Source organism: Labrus mixtus, chromosome 8, assembly GCF_963584025.1.
Source record: "Labrus mixtus chromosome 8, fLabMix1.1, whole genome shotgun sequence".
NCBI classification, from domain to species: domain Eukaryota; kingdom Metazoa; phylum Chordata; class Actinopteri; order Labriformes; family Labridae; genus Labrus; species Labrus mixtus.
Window position 1 is genome coordinate 1,578,845 of NC_083619.1, and position 13,315 is coordinate 1,592,159.

The 13,315-nt window shown below is 39.5% G+C and overlaps 1 protein-coding gene and 1 long non-coding RNA gene across 11 annotated transcripts in view; one reads left to right on the forward strand and one right to left on the reverse strand.

The window, feature by feature from the left end:
- The window catches only part of LOC132978584 (NACHT, LRR and PYD domains-containing protein 12-like), a 52,998-nt gene extending 41,986 nt beyond the window's left edge, over positions 1 to 11,012 (reverse strand). For 6 of the 10 annotated variants that reach the window (XR_009673949.1, XR_009673948.1, XR_009673950.1 and 3 more), the window contains exons 1-3: positions 10,292 to 10,447; positions 8,535 to 8,701; positions 8,240 to 8,350 (exon numbers count right to left, since the gene is read on the reverse strand). Coding sequence is in view for 1 of the 10 variants with exons in the window: in XM_061043802.1 (XP_060899785.1) it covers positions 8,240 to 8,350; positions 8,535 to 8,605 (182 nt within the window). In the remaining 9 variants the exon portion in view is untranslated. Of the gene's footprint in view, positions 1 to 8,239; positions 8,351 to 8,534; positions 8,739 to 8,790; positions 9,347 to 10,291; positions 10,448 to 10,886 lie in introns of those variants that run through there. The other 4 variants (XR_009673943.1, XR_009673944.1, XR_009673946.1 and 1 more) reach the window with 4 other exon arrangements.
- On the forward strand, positions 4,712 to 5,634 carry LOC132978595 (uncharacterized). The gene is made up of 2 exons (XR_009673953.1): positions 4,712 to 4,968; positions 5,320 to 5,634. It is a non-coding gene; the product is annotated as an uncharacterized LOC132978595 (long non-coding RNA).
- Positions 11,013 to 13,315: the final 2,303 nt, after the last annotated feature.

The window sequence follows — 13,315 nt, forward strand, 5'->3', positions numbered from 1 at the left end:
GCCCCACGTGGGCTTCACAGCCCCAGCCATGTCCCATACATTGCCACATGATATTCTCAGAAGTTAGCAGTCAAAAAACCTACTGCAATGTCATGTCTTCTTGATAAATGGGGTAAATATCTGGCCAACCATCTTGTGACCGGACATCGACACACCAACATAGCATGTATGTCAAGTTTTCTTGGAATGATGGTCCTTGTTCTTGTATTTGTCTCTCCTTCACCTCTCGTAAATGTCAGGTTAGCCTAAGATTTATTACTTAATTACCCCAAAAGCGAGCTCGTATGAAACTTGAGACCTCACTTTTTGACCATGCAAGATTTCATCTAAGCATTGACTTTTTCACTCTATCCTTGATGAGTTTCACTTTGTAGGCTCAGTTTGAATTCATGTACACATTTGCCCTTCTGCATTTCATCCTTAGTTGATTATGTTATGTTTATAATATGCAACCCTCACACTATTGTTATTTATTTATCTAACTAGCATAATGTCTGTCTTTTAGTTCATTATTATACTGAAATACTATTATGATTATTCATGACCACTTTATATAGATGTTGATTATAAGGACTATGAATACATGCCTACAGGTGGGACACTACACTCTATCCACTGTCCTATCTCTCCAACACAGGAACAAAAAGCTTAATTTAAGACAAATTCAAATATTTTTCTACGTGATTTAAAGAAGTCATGTGTCATTGTGTATTTTTATTTTTTATTTTTTTACTAATTATTAATATTAGATTAAGGTATAAAGTCTTAAAGTCAGCTCATTAAGAGAATGAAATACTAAATACAAGTATCCAGCTTTCTTGGCTCCTTAGAGTTTAATGTTCTGTATCGACGAAACTTTTGTAGCTAACCTCGTTGTTTTTTTTGTCTTTGCTCACCAGATCGCCTTTCATGTTTTCTTCACCTCAACTGTGCATTTTTGGACACCGCACTGGGATTCACGGACACTGCCACTTGGGACCTCTGGACTTCGCACTACCCCTCCCCCTTGCACATTTTTGAATCACGTTTGGAATAAACTCTTTGTACACGAATCCTGCCTGTCTGAGTTGTGCTTTTGGGTCCAGATTTCGTACTAGCCGTAACACATAAAGTCCATCACACTGTGGGCTGGTTCTGTGTCAGGCAGGTTAAGTTCTGACAGGGTCAGGAAAATAGGGTGCAGGGAAGGACCCAAATGCAGAAATAAATGGACTCACAGCTGCAATAAAATTATTCTTTTCCACATTTTACAGCCTTCAGGCAGGTCAGGGTTCAAATACAAACACTTCAAAAGAAAAAACCCAAGATAGAACCAAAGCACACAAAGATCATGAAGTGGTATGTCTATAAGAGTGATTATAAATGTAAGCAGCTATTGCTGTCATCCTCTTTCACCAGCTTTGAATTGAGCTTATTCGAGCTGGGTCGCTCTCACGCTGTGGTCTATCGGCCTCCCAAGTAAAATAAGGACTTTTTAAATGACTTTTCTGATTTCCTGGCTAAAATCATGCCTAAATATGACCTTGTTCTTATTGTTGGTGATTTTAATGTTCATGTGTGTTGTCCTGATAAGCCAATGGCAAAAGACTTTTTGAACCTCATTAATTCTTTTAATCTTGTGCAGTCTGTCTCTGGTCCCACACAAGAACATGGACACACACTTGATCTCGTCTTATCATATGGTTTGCCTGTTTCTAACCTTGAGATTTGTGATGCAGTGTTTTCTGACCATATGCCTGTATTATTTGAGGCTGCTGTTGCCTGCAATACAGTTAAAACTCCCGCTGCTCCTCGGCGCTGTCGTATTATTAACCCTTCCACTGCTGTTCAATTCTCTGCCGCTTTCAATCAGAACTGTGTCATACCCGAATCTGTGTGTAATACGAAGGAGCTTAGCTCATGGTTTCACTCAACCTGCCAAACTCTTTTAGACACTGTGGCCCCATTAAAAACCAGGCAGCCCAAAACTAAATCTGAGCCCTGGCTAAATGACACGACTCATGCTGTTAGACACGAGTGCCGTAGAGCTGAGCGCAAGTGGAAAAAGGACAAACTGCAGGTGTCATTTCAAATGTTAATGGACTGTCTGCTTATGACCCCTCAATATCTGTCCCCTGCTCTGCTGTCTTTGACCAGTTTGAGCCTGTGACTGTCCTTTTTACAGGAGATTGTTGGTCATTTAAAGTTCTCAGGTTCTCCAAATGATACTGTCCCTCCTCGTCTATTTAAATCAGTGGGCGCGCACTGTAGCTGTTCCCACTCAACGTTCTTGAAGCCAAAATATGCTGCTTACGGGCGCTTCCATCTTGCGATTTTGACGTCATTTGGAGCCAGTGTCTGCGCAGTAGGGTCCGGGGGCAGGAGCCCTGGTAAGACGCCCCGCCCATTTAGCGTACTGCCCTGATGACTTACGCAGCCCAGCTACGCCGAAAGCGCTCCGCCGGTCTACGAGTCTTATGAAGAAATGTGTAAGTACAACAAACCACCGTATTCAAAGTCTAATATTTAAACAAACTGTGTTTTAAAAAATCCCGCTATTTTGATCATTATTGAAAATACGTGGGCTGCTGGGTCCTCTGTTTTTAACAAAATCGTTCTATATTTAAGCTAGGTTAGCACCACAGACCGTAGACTACAGGTGGTAAGATATGTTGTATTTTGTTAGAAACTGATAGTCTGTAATGTGATTCATGTCTGCTTTTCTAATATATTTAAGTGAACAGTAAATCAATTGTTTTTTGTGTCTTCATTTAGGCAAAGAAGAGATAAAAGCAGATGGTCTGACATCTTCCACAGAGGTGAAGTGTAAGTTAAAATCATCTGTTAAAAGTTATATATCCTGTGATTTTTTTGAAGTTTCATAAGAGGATTGTAAAAACAAGCTATTGTTAACAATACAGTCTTCTAAAATTAAATAAAAATCACACTGAGTCATACACCAGCTAAATGTTAAATAGAAAGGTGATGTTTTCTTTTCCATTTTACAATCAACAGAAACTAAAAATGACTAATTTCAACCTTCATCTGAACACCTGTTACAGAGGTCAGGCTGGGGTCACATAGTTTGAAGGAACCTCCTCCTTTTTTCACCTGTGCCAGACGCCCTGCTCATCCACTGGTAGAAATGACCTTACACCAGCAGCTCTCCCAGATGAAGAGTCCTCTCTGCCATCACCCAGAGGAGCTGATCGACAACTGAAGAAGGTGGACAGAGTCTGGTGCTTTGTGACAGTGAACAGTGAGAAGGCTACCATAGTCATCCTCAGAGAAAACACAGAGATCCTGGTCAATATTCAATGCTGCTATTTTTCTTTCCATGATGTTGCCCTGTGTTTGAAAGGCCAGATGCTGGAGGGTTGTGTTGGATTTGCTTTTCCATCATATTTTAACAGTCAAACAATCATCCAGGATCTCTATACTTTATTTGAAGTGTTGGGATTTCTTTGTTAAATTGTTTTTTATACTTTCTCCTATGTCCCAGCAGTTCAACCTGTTGGTCTCCCTTACTTATTTTACACATGGTTAATGAAGCCAGGGGTTGTTTATTGAAGTTTCTTTTTTTTTCAAAAATGTTTAAATAAACTTTTTAAATCTGAATTGACTGTCTCTGATTAACTGGAGCACTACAAAGTGTTGGTCACAGTTAAATAATTTAGCAGTTAAGTTTATAGCTCACATTTGAAAAGGCCTTGAACTGACATTAATTTCTTCTTGACCAACAACAGCTAAGACAACAGCAAAGCTTACAGACGAGCTCAGCTTGTCACAGCCGGTCTCGTCTAAGATAAATGGCCTTCAAACTTATTTAATATTAGCCAATAAGCATAACAAGATATGCATGAGATTCCACTTCAATTTATTCAATCACAGACTTGTCAAACAGTCTGGCATGTTGTGCTGCTGTTTTCAAGAGTTAATAACTGAAGAGAAGAACTCCATCGAGAGAGGACAGGAAACGCTCAGGGGACGAGTCCTCCATGTTGTCAGTGGTTGCTGATGGATCTGAATCTGAGGGCATCTTCTGTAATAGAGAAAAACAATCATGGAGTTAAATGTAAAGTATAATGAATTTTACTGTGATGTTTATGCCTCAGACCTGAAATCAGATCTGTCCTCAGGTTCTGCTAAATTTCAGGTTCTAAAGTTTGTTTTTAAGACAGGAGAACTATTTAAGAGGAAAAATAAAATATATAATAAGACATGATGAATCCAATAATATGATCAGCTTTATGAATGTTTTAAGACAAAAGTGTTCCTGCCACTTTCTATTGAAGATTATTTTAAACTGTCATCACATGGGCCAGCCTGATAAATTAAACTAATGTTAAATATTCTCATATAATCAGACAGCCAATTTGTGTGCAGAACCTCACCGGAGCTGGAATCGGACTCTGGACTGCTGTTTCCTTTAAGCATTGATTTCCTTGAAGACAGAAAGAAGAACAATTTAAACATGAACTTCTTGCAGAACCACAGAGGCTGTTAAAATCTTCTTCTAGTCTTCCTTACATTTTAAGAAGGATTATAAATTGTTACTAAAATTACTTTGATGCTGATAGCGGTTACAATAACACGGTCCAATCATATGAGAGATAATTTTACCTTTGAGTCCTATGTGAAGGCGTTCTCTTCAGAATCAACGCTGCAAAGACAAGATGATGACGTCCACCTTCACAACGTGCTGCTTCAGTCTGGCTGCATTATGGTCACCTACAGGAACACCACAGAAATGCAATCAAAGTACTTCACTTTATTTATCAGAGGATGTACTGTATGCAAAGTAGAATTTTTTTTAGCTGTAATTCCTCAAAAAGATTTGAGACTGCTTTGTTATTTGAGAGCACAGATTGTTTCTTTTCCCTTCTCTCTGTTTGCCTGTACATGACCTCTTAGTGCTGTAAAAGATGCTACAGTAAATCCTGGATCAGCTGTGCGGATGGTGTGACTGTGTGGTAAAGCTTTGTTAAAGTTGTCACGCACATACTCATATGCCTTTGGAGAGTAAAAGTGCAGTGTGGTGGCAAACTGCTTATAAAATATAAAATAGTATTTTATTGGTGAGGTCCCCCAATCCAAGCGTCCTACAGAGTAGCAGCAGCAGCGGGCTGTAGAGGGAGGAGACGAGCGCATTATGGAGAGGAGCGCACCAGAGGGGGCGAGCTGGGGGAGAGACGCGCAACCCGAGAAAAAGGAAATCCTCAGTTTAAAATATAATGTTGGTGAAAAGAGGGAAATAGGAAGACATAAATGTTAATGTTGAAATTCTTTTGAATGCAGAGGCTGTGGATGTTCAGTTTTCTTTGGCTATAAAAACAATAGCCTGTAGTTTAATCATGGTGTTTCTCTTTGTTAACGATTATTGAAGCGAAATAAAAAATAAATGCATGACATTTAAAACATATTAACATGTGTGGGGAAAAACGCGATCTTTATGTCTTCTTTTATTGTACCTATGTCTCCTCCTAACTTCAATAACAGCAGCATGTTGTGTGTAACACTGGTCTCCTGTATTAACACCTTCCTTTCAAAGGTGTTAAATACAGACACAGTCACAATCACCGCAATGTTTGTCAGGTTTTGTCAATTTTTAGTACAAATTCTCAATGAGCGTCATTAAATTTACAATATGATCAACTTGTGACTGTTGAATTAGTGTGTGGAAGACAATGCAGAATATTTATCACGTTTAAGCAGCATGATGCTCGGTTAATATTACATTACACCACCGCAGGTTGTTGATGTTTGTGTTCCCGTTTCAGTTAGTCTCTTAAATCAGTAACAGTTATATTAAATCAGATCTTACCTTTAATTTTATCTGGATACATAGAGAAATATTCTACCCTCTTATATAGTACTATGAATTTCAGCCTGCACGGTGAAAGTAAAACCTGTTACTCTCGGTATAGCCCACTTATCACTCAGACTGTAAACATGTACACATTAGTAATGATGCAGGACAGATTACAATTATTTGGCTTTGTTTTTGCCCTAGATACTTTTTTGAGACTTTACCAGACGTATTTATTTTTGCTGTAAAATAACTGTACAGTCAATGAACCGCATCTATGAGCAGATTTTATATTATGATTCTTGGTTTTAAATACAATTTAAATCACAATAATGATATAACAATATCAAGAAACATAGCATGTCAGTTATTAGGTTTGCTCATTTTAAAAAATAAAATAAAAAGATAAATCATGCCGGATAAGTAACCTAGCTTTACAACATTTCAGCTAACCTTAGACTGCTTATGTGTTAGCTAGCTAGATAACGACTTTAACCAACCAATGACACATAAATCACACTTTTATACTTACCGAAAAAACTGCAAAGATCCCTTAGATCCCACAGGTCGGTTAGAACAGTTTACTGCAGAACAACTCATTTTGCCAGCTCAAAAAAGACGAAAAAACTGAACGGAAAAATTCAATGGCGTCTCGGCTTTCTTTCACTACGTAACTTTTGATATTCACAGTGATTCACTGAGAGCTACGCAAGCTCGGCGGCTGTCAATCATCGTCAAATATGACGTAAAATCCCGTTTTTCAACCTCAAATAACTTATTTAAAACAAACTTCACAGAAAAATGAGCACTTGAACACAATGTAGGGTGATAATAACTAATGATCACAGCAGATTTTAGGTTTGGAAAAAAATTATGTGATGAGTATTTTAGCTTTACAGTTTGACCCACATCCCATCTGTTATCATTGAGGAGGCGGGGTTTATGACCTATACTGCAGCCAGTCAGCAGGGGGAGCTCTAAAAATAAAAGCTACACTAGACCGGGGACCTTGTCCCGTCCATTATTTTTACAGTCTATGATTTAAATAGTTTTTCCCCATTGTAGGACCATCTGTTATTGCAGTCATTAATAGCAGTCTGTCCTCAGGTGTGGTGCCTGAACTGTTTAAACATACAGTAGTGCAACCTCTGATTAAAAACCTGGTCTGGATTCTGCAGTTCTTGCTAATTTCAGGCCTATCTCCAAACTGCCTTTTCTTTCTAAAGCCCTGGAAAAGATAGTTCACAGTCAATTAATGGCCTTTCTAGAAGAGCATAATGTTTTAGAGGTTTTCTAATCAGGTTTTAAAACCCTGCACAGCACCGAATCTTTTTAGCTACCGACTCTGGTGACTGTGTTGTCCTTGTTCTTTTAGATTTAACTGCTGCATTTGACACTGTGGATCATGATATCTTGATCTCTCATTTGGAGCATTGGGTGGGCATCAGGGGCATAGCACTGGATTGGTTCAGGTCGTACTTGGCTGATCGAACTTTCTGTGTCAGCCTTGGTGACTTTTTATCCTCCTCTGCTCCTCTCTCGTGCAGAGTCCCACAGGGCTCAATTCTAGGCCCTCTCCTTTTTTCTCTCTATTTGCTACCGCTAGGTTCAATACTTAGAAAGCATGGCATTGCATTCCACTGTTATGCAGACGACAGCCCGTCTCCATGGTACAGAATGCAGCTGCACGTCTTTTAACTGGCACACGTAAATATGACCACATTTCCCCCATTTTAGCCTCACTCCACTGGTTGCCCATACAATTTAGGATACATTTTTAAATGATTTTATTTGCTTTTAAATCTCTCAATGGTCTTTCCCCGCCCTACCTCTCTGAGCTTCTACACCCGTACACGCCCACCCGCTCTCTTAGGTCAGCTGATCAGCTGCTCCAGAGGGTGCCTAAAACCAAGCGGAAGCTGTTGCGGCTCCAAAATTATGGAATGATATACCTCAGCACGTTAAACAGGCCTCTTCTCACAGTAAGAGAAGACACACAGTAAGACGTCGACTTATTTATTTGTTTGTTTTATTTTTTTTTTGCGTGCCTATTCATTTTACTTATGTTTTATGTCTTTTAACTTGATTCTGTATTTCACATGTAGTTTTCTTTTATCTCATATGAGCTGTTACGTATTTTATTTATTCTTCTGTACAGCACTTTGGTCAACTGTGGTTGTTTTAAAGTGCTTAACAAATAAAGTTGGATTGGATTAGATTGGTAAGAAAACTAAATGAAGCTGATGAGTGAAGACAGGTGAGTAGAGTAGAAGGGAAGGTATAGGCTATTGATCTAGAAGAGAAGGAGGTGAATTCTGAGGACCTCTGTTGGAGAAGTAAGAGAAACAGGAGGAAAGTACGAGTCCTGGGAGAGGTGAACATGGACTGAAGACTGAGAGTGATGTAAATGGCTGAGGATGAACAGAGCTCTTTGTTAATTTCAATTCTCACCTTCCATCAGCTGGACGTCCATCTTTAAAGAAGATAGGAAGAAGTTTAGACTGGTCACTCTTCATGGACACACAGCTGGGTCCAGGAGAGTCTGGTCTCTGTTCCTGCATCCTGATACAAACAAACAACATTATTAATTACTGTGAGCAGCAGATGAGACAGTGATGATGATGATGATGATGGTGATGGTGATGATGAAGATGAAGATGAAGATGAAGATGAAGATGATGATGAAGGTGGAGTGAGTGCTGAGCTGAGACATGGAGATGAGTCATGGACAGTTAGAGATCCTCACCTCAGAGCTTCATGTTCCTCACACAGAGAGGTTTTAGAGGGAGGGACCTCTGTGTCCTCACACTGATTCATAGCAGAGCGCCCCCTGCTGGAAGAGCTGCACTCTGTCACTACAACAACACTGATGGAGTTCAGCTGATGAAGTCACATCCAGTCAAAGATCTTCAGCTGTGGAGAAAACAAAGAGATGAAGCTGCTGATTCACCTTCATCATCACCTCTCTGTCAATCTACAAACATCACATCTACCTGGTTCACCTTCATCATCATCATCATCATCATCATCATCATCATCATCATCATCACCACCTCACTGTCAGTCTACAAACATCACATCTACCTGGTTAACCTTCATCATCATCATCATCACCTCACTGTCAGTCTACAAACATCACATCTACCTGGTTCACCTTCATCATCATCATCATCATCATCACCACCTCACTGTCAGTCTACAAACATCACATCTACCTGGTTCACCATCATCATCATCATCATCATCACCTCACTGTCAGTCTACAAACATCACATCTACCTGGTTCACCTTCATCATCATCATCATCACCTCACTGTCAGTCTACAAACATCACATCTACCTGGTTCACCTTCATCATCATCATCACCTCACTGTCAGTCTACAAACATCACATCTACCTGGTTCACCTTCATCATCATCATCATCATCATCACCTCACTGTCAGTCTACAAACATCACATCTACCTGGTTCACCTTCATCATCATCATCACCTCACTGTCAGTCTACAAACATCACATCTACCTGGTTCACCTTCATCATCATCACCTCACTGTCAGTCTATATTACTCTCAGATGTTCTGTTCTTGTCTGATTATCCAGCTGAAGTATTAAAGTAGTTGTAGGTTCTGTGTGTATTTACTGTCTGTAACTAGGAAATGAATCACTCTTTTTTACAGTCTGCCATCATCTCCTTCTTGTTATTGATTAACCAAGAACACAGTCAGCTGATTGAGAGAGATTTTACAACTTCTTGTGAATGTATTCAGAATGAGTTTCACTGTAAAAAAAATAATCATTGAGAAAAATGATGTTGAGAACAACACTCTGATTAGTTTGAATTCAAATCTTTAGATCACAGAAGAGAAGGTGATGAACTCAATGAAAGAAACTTTCCAGAGCGGGCTCATCTTCAATCCACCTGTTAGCATGTTAGCATGGTTAGCATAGCTTGCATCGTGACTGAGGATCATTGGGCCTCATTCACTAACAGTGCGTACAAACAAATATGTGCTTAAACCGTGCGTACAAACGTTTGAAGCACATATTTGGGATTCATCAATATATTCTTACTTGAACTTGTTCTTACTCTGCGAACAAAAATAGAACCTCCTCAGACCATACGTACGCACAAATGATTGACCAGCTTTCTCAGAAAATGTTAACGTACACTCTTTTAACTAAATGCATGACATGTTAAAAATACATTCAGTAAAAAAAAAAATATAGGCTATATATAAATATATATTTTAAAAAAATGTTGAAAAGACAAGCATTAAAAACGTGAATTAACTGAGGCATTTACTAAATGTATTAAATAACCATGAAATGTTCACCTTATCTTTTAATCTAAAATCTGAAATCTAATCGTCGACCACTCCCACCGCCATGAAATATCACATCTGATACCAAAACCATCTGATTAATCTGAGAATATTTAAGAGCATGCAGGGAACATTCATGATTATGATTTACGTCTAAGAAAGTGTACAGATCAACCTTACTGAAACAAATAGCAGCTGGTGCCTTCAGAAGAGAGCGCATCAGATCATCAGAACACGTTTGAAGAGTATGACGAATGACTGATCAGCTGATTCTGTCTGCCAATGCACATACTGCTGCAGCTCTGTAATTCACTGTAACATCATCTAAACCCCAGACACAACAATCTTTTTTACCTTTTGGGGCTATCTCCTAAAAACTTCTACATGTCTCCACCTCTCCGCTCTTGTCCTGATACACCAATCGGATGCTCTTACATGGAGAGATGGGGGTGTGGTAGTATGCTGACTGCAGGCTGCGTGCACGCGCCTGTTGATCTAGAATGATTCTGATTCACTAACATACACCTGGTGGTGAGAACAAAATTGACTGGTATGCACGTGTCATGAATGCGACGGTGATTTTACATATGCACTTATTTTATGTGCATAGTAAGAACATTTCTACACACATATTAGTAAATGAGGCCCATTGTGTCTCCTTCACTTTTACTTTAGTCAGAGAAGCTAATGATCCCGGTGGCTAACTGTTAGCTTACAGCTCTGTTTACACTTAAATTAAATGAGTCTTTCAAACAGTATAAAAAGTGTCTCTTACCTTCAACATGGAGAACAGATCTGCATCACAACAGGACAACGTCAAAGTCAAGTCTCCTGACACCAGGACATACCAAAGTCTAATAATCACCACAGCAACAGGGAATCAAAGGTCACAGCTTTATAACATTTTATTGAAGGAAGCTTGTTTATTGTGTCAGATGATCCTTTACTGCTTTGATATCAGATATATTGTGTTATGATTGGAAAGTGTTTGAGGCAGTCTGTTGTCTGCTGGGCCCTCCTTACCAGGAACCAGGTCTTCAGACTCCAGGTCAGGTCCTCAGATTCATGAACTCGGACAATCTAAAAACTGGCAACCTGATTCACCTCCTCCTGAAGTGGTTAAACTTTTTCCTTTCTGAAGCTAAACATTAGTTCTTTGGTTTTGCTGCTGTTGGGACTCAGGTTGTTGTCAGTGCACCATGCAGATCATGTCTGGACCTCCTCTCTGAAAGCTCTTTACACTTATCCATAACAGACCCACATTTGATGAGGAATCTTCAAATGTATCAAAGTGTTGGAGCGATGGGTGTGGTGTCTGCAGAGTAGAAATGAGGAGTAAAGTGAGGACACCGCCCTGGTGCACACTGGTGTTCACGATGATATTGGTCTGAGGTTTGGTTCTGCTGATGAGCCGATTGTAGGCCGAGGTCAGGAACAGGGACATAGGATCAGACAGTTCTATGTGGGGGGATGGGTGTGTCTAATAGGTTGCTGGGATCTTTTTGTTCACTTGGTCTAGAGTTTTACTTTTTTGATGTAGAAGAATATAATGTAGAATAAATAATACAACATTTTAATGTGATCTGAAATATATTAAAAAAAGAGAAGCGGAGGACAGAAAAAGAGGACAGGTCTCTAATAATAATCTTCCCGTGTTGAGTAATATGGTCCATAGCTTTGTTCTTCCTCTGAGTTCAAACTCAATGAAAGTATTAAGTCATTTCTTACCTCTGAGATGTTCTGGAGTAGAAGTTTAAAGAGGCAGAAAATTGATTTAGTGAAGGAACAAATATTTACCTCCAAACTGAACTCAAGTGGAGTCTTTGACCTAATGTGTCATACGAGCCAACAAAGACTAAACGCAGTGACTCCATATTTGGTCCAAGCAGAGTTCTGCTCTGAATCAGACTTTGTGATGTTTGCTTTCCTTTTTTTAAAAAAAAGATCAGATCAGAGAACAGTTTAATTTCTGTAAAAACTGCTTTTTAAATGTGTTGTGACTCAAACTGCGGTGACTGCACTCTGACTGTGTCATCTGTCATCTACCTGCCAGCCTCACCAAGGCTAAGCTAGCTGCTTATAGAGCACAGTTATCCTTAGCTAAAGCTGCTACTAAAGCTGCTAGCTTAGCTGCTAACTGATCTCCCCCTGGCTGTTATCTGTAAATAGAAACTATATTTTTGATAAACTCACATCTTGTGTTCAGTCTGTTTTTCTATATGACTAAATGAAGCAGCAGCTAAATGTGATCATGTTGACAACAGTTCAACTGCTGTTAAAGATTACTAGCTTAGCATAGATCTCAGTGACCTTTGACTAATTCATTTGATTTGGTGCTTAAACTACCTTTATATCATAGTTTTAAATATCATGATATGTTGATTTATTCCATAGAAATATGACTCAGAGATACATTTAGACTGTAAATCAACAGTTTGTGGTTGTAGCAGCTTTTATATCACTGATTTTCACACATTAAATTGACCTATTACAGCCTCTCTACCTGTTTGTCACCATGGAAACATGAAATGCTTTTTCCTTTACTGTGACTGTAGTTACCCCTCTCTGTCTCTAGTGGGCAGTATAGCTCTGTACACCTCCAACTTGTGTAGAAGATTATCCTTGAGTACTGACACACACCATTATCCAACAAGGCGTGCTGTGGGAGGTCGTTTTATTCTTCCTGAATCAAAAACATCATCATCTCAACACTCAGTAACGTATATAGCCATGCTGGGATGGAATTCCCTAACAAGTCATGTTAAATAACGAAACACTGTATACAGCTTTGAAAAAATACTTAAATATTTAACTTTATTGATCCCTGCAAGGGGAAATTTCAGTTTTTACACTCTATAAGTCATGCTACACACACATAGGCTGAAATATACACATGCACAAACAGGACACCTATGGACATGTGCTAATGGAGGGATGTCAGAGTGACGGAGCTGCCCACAGCAGGCGCTCCTGGGCTGGTGGTGGGGAGGGGGTTTGGTGCCTTGCTCAAGGGCACCTTGGCAGTGCTCAGGCAGTGATCTGTCACCTCTCCAGCTACCAGACCAACTATCATATTTGGTCCACACTGGGACTTGAACCGGCAACCCTCCGGTTCCCAACCCAAGTCCCTACAGACTGAGCTACTGCTGCCCTGATCCTGTGCTTCTGAACATTATCTACGGAGAAACTTTAGTCAGTACTAAA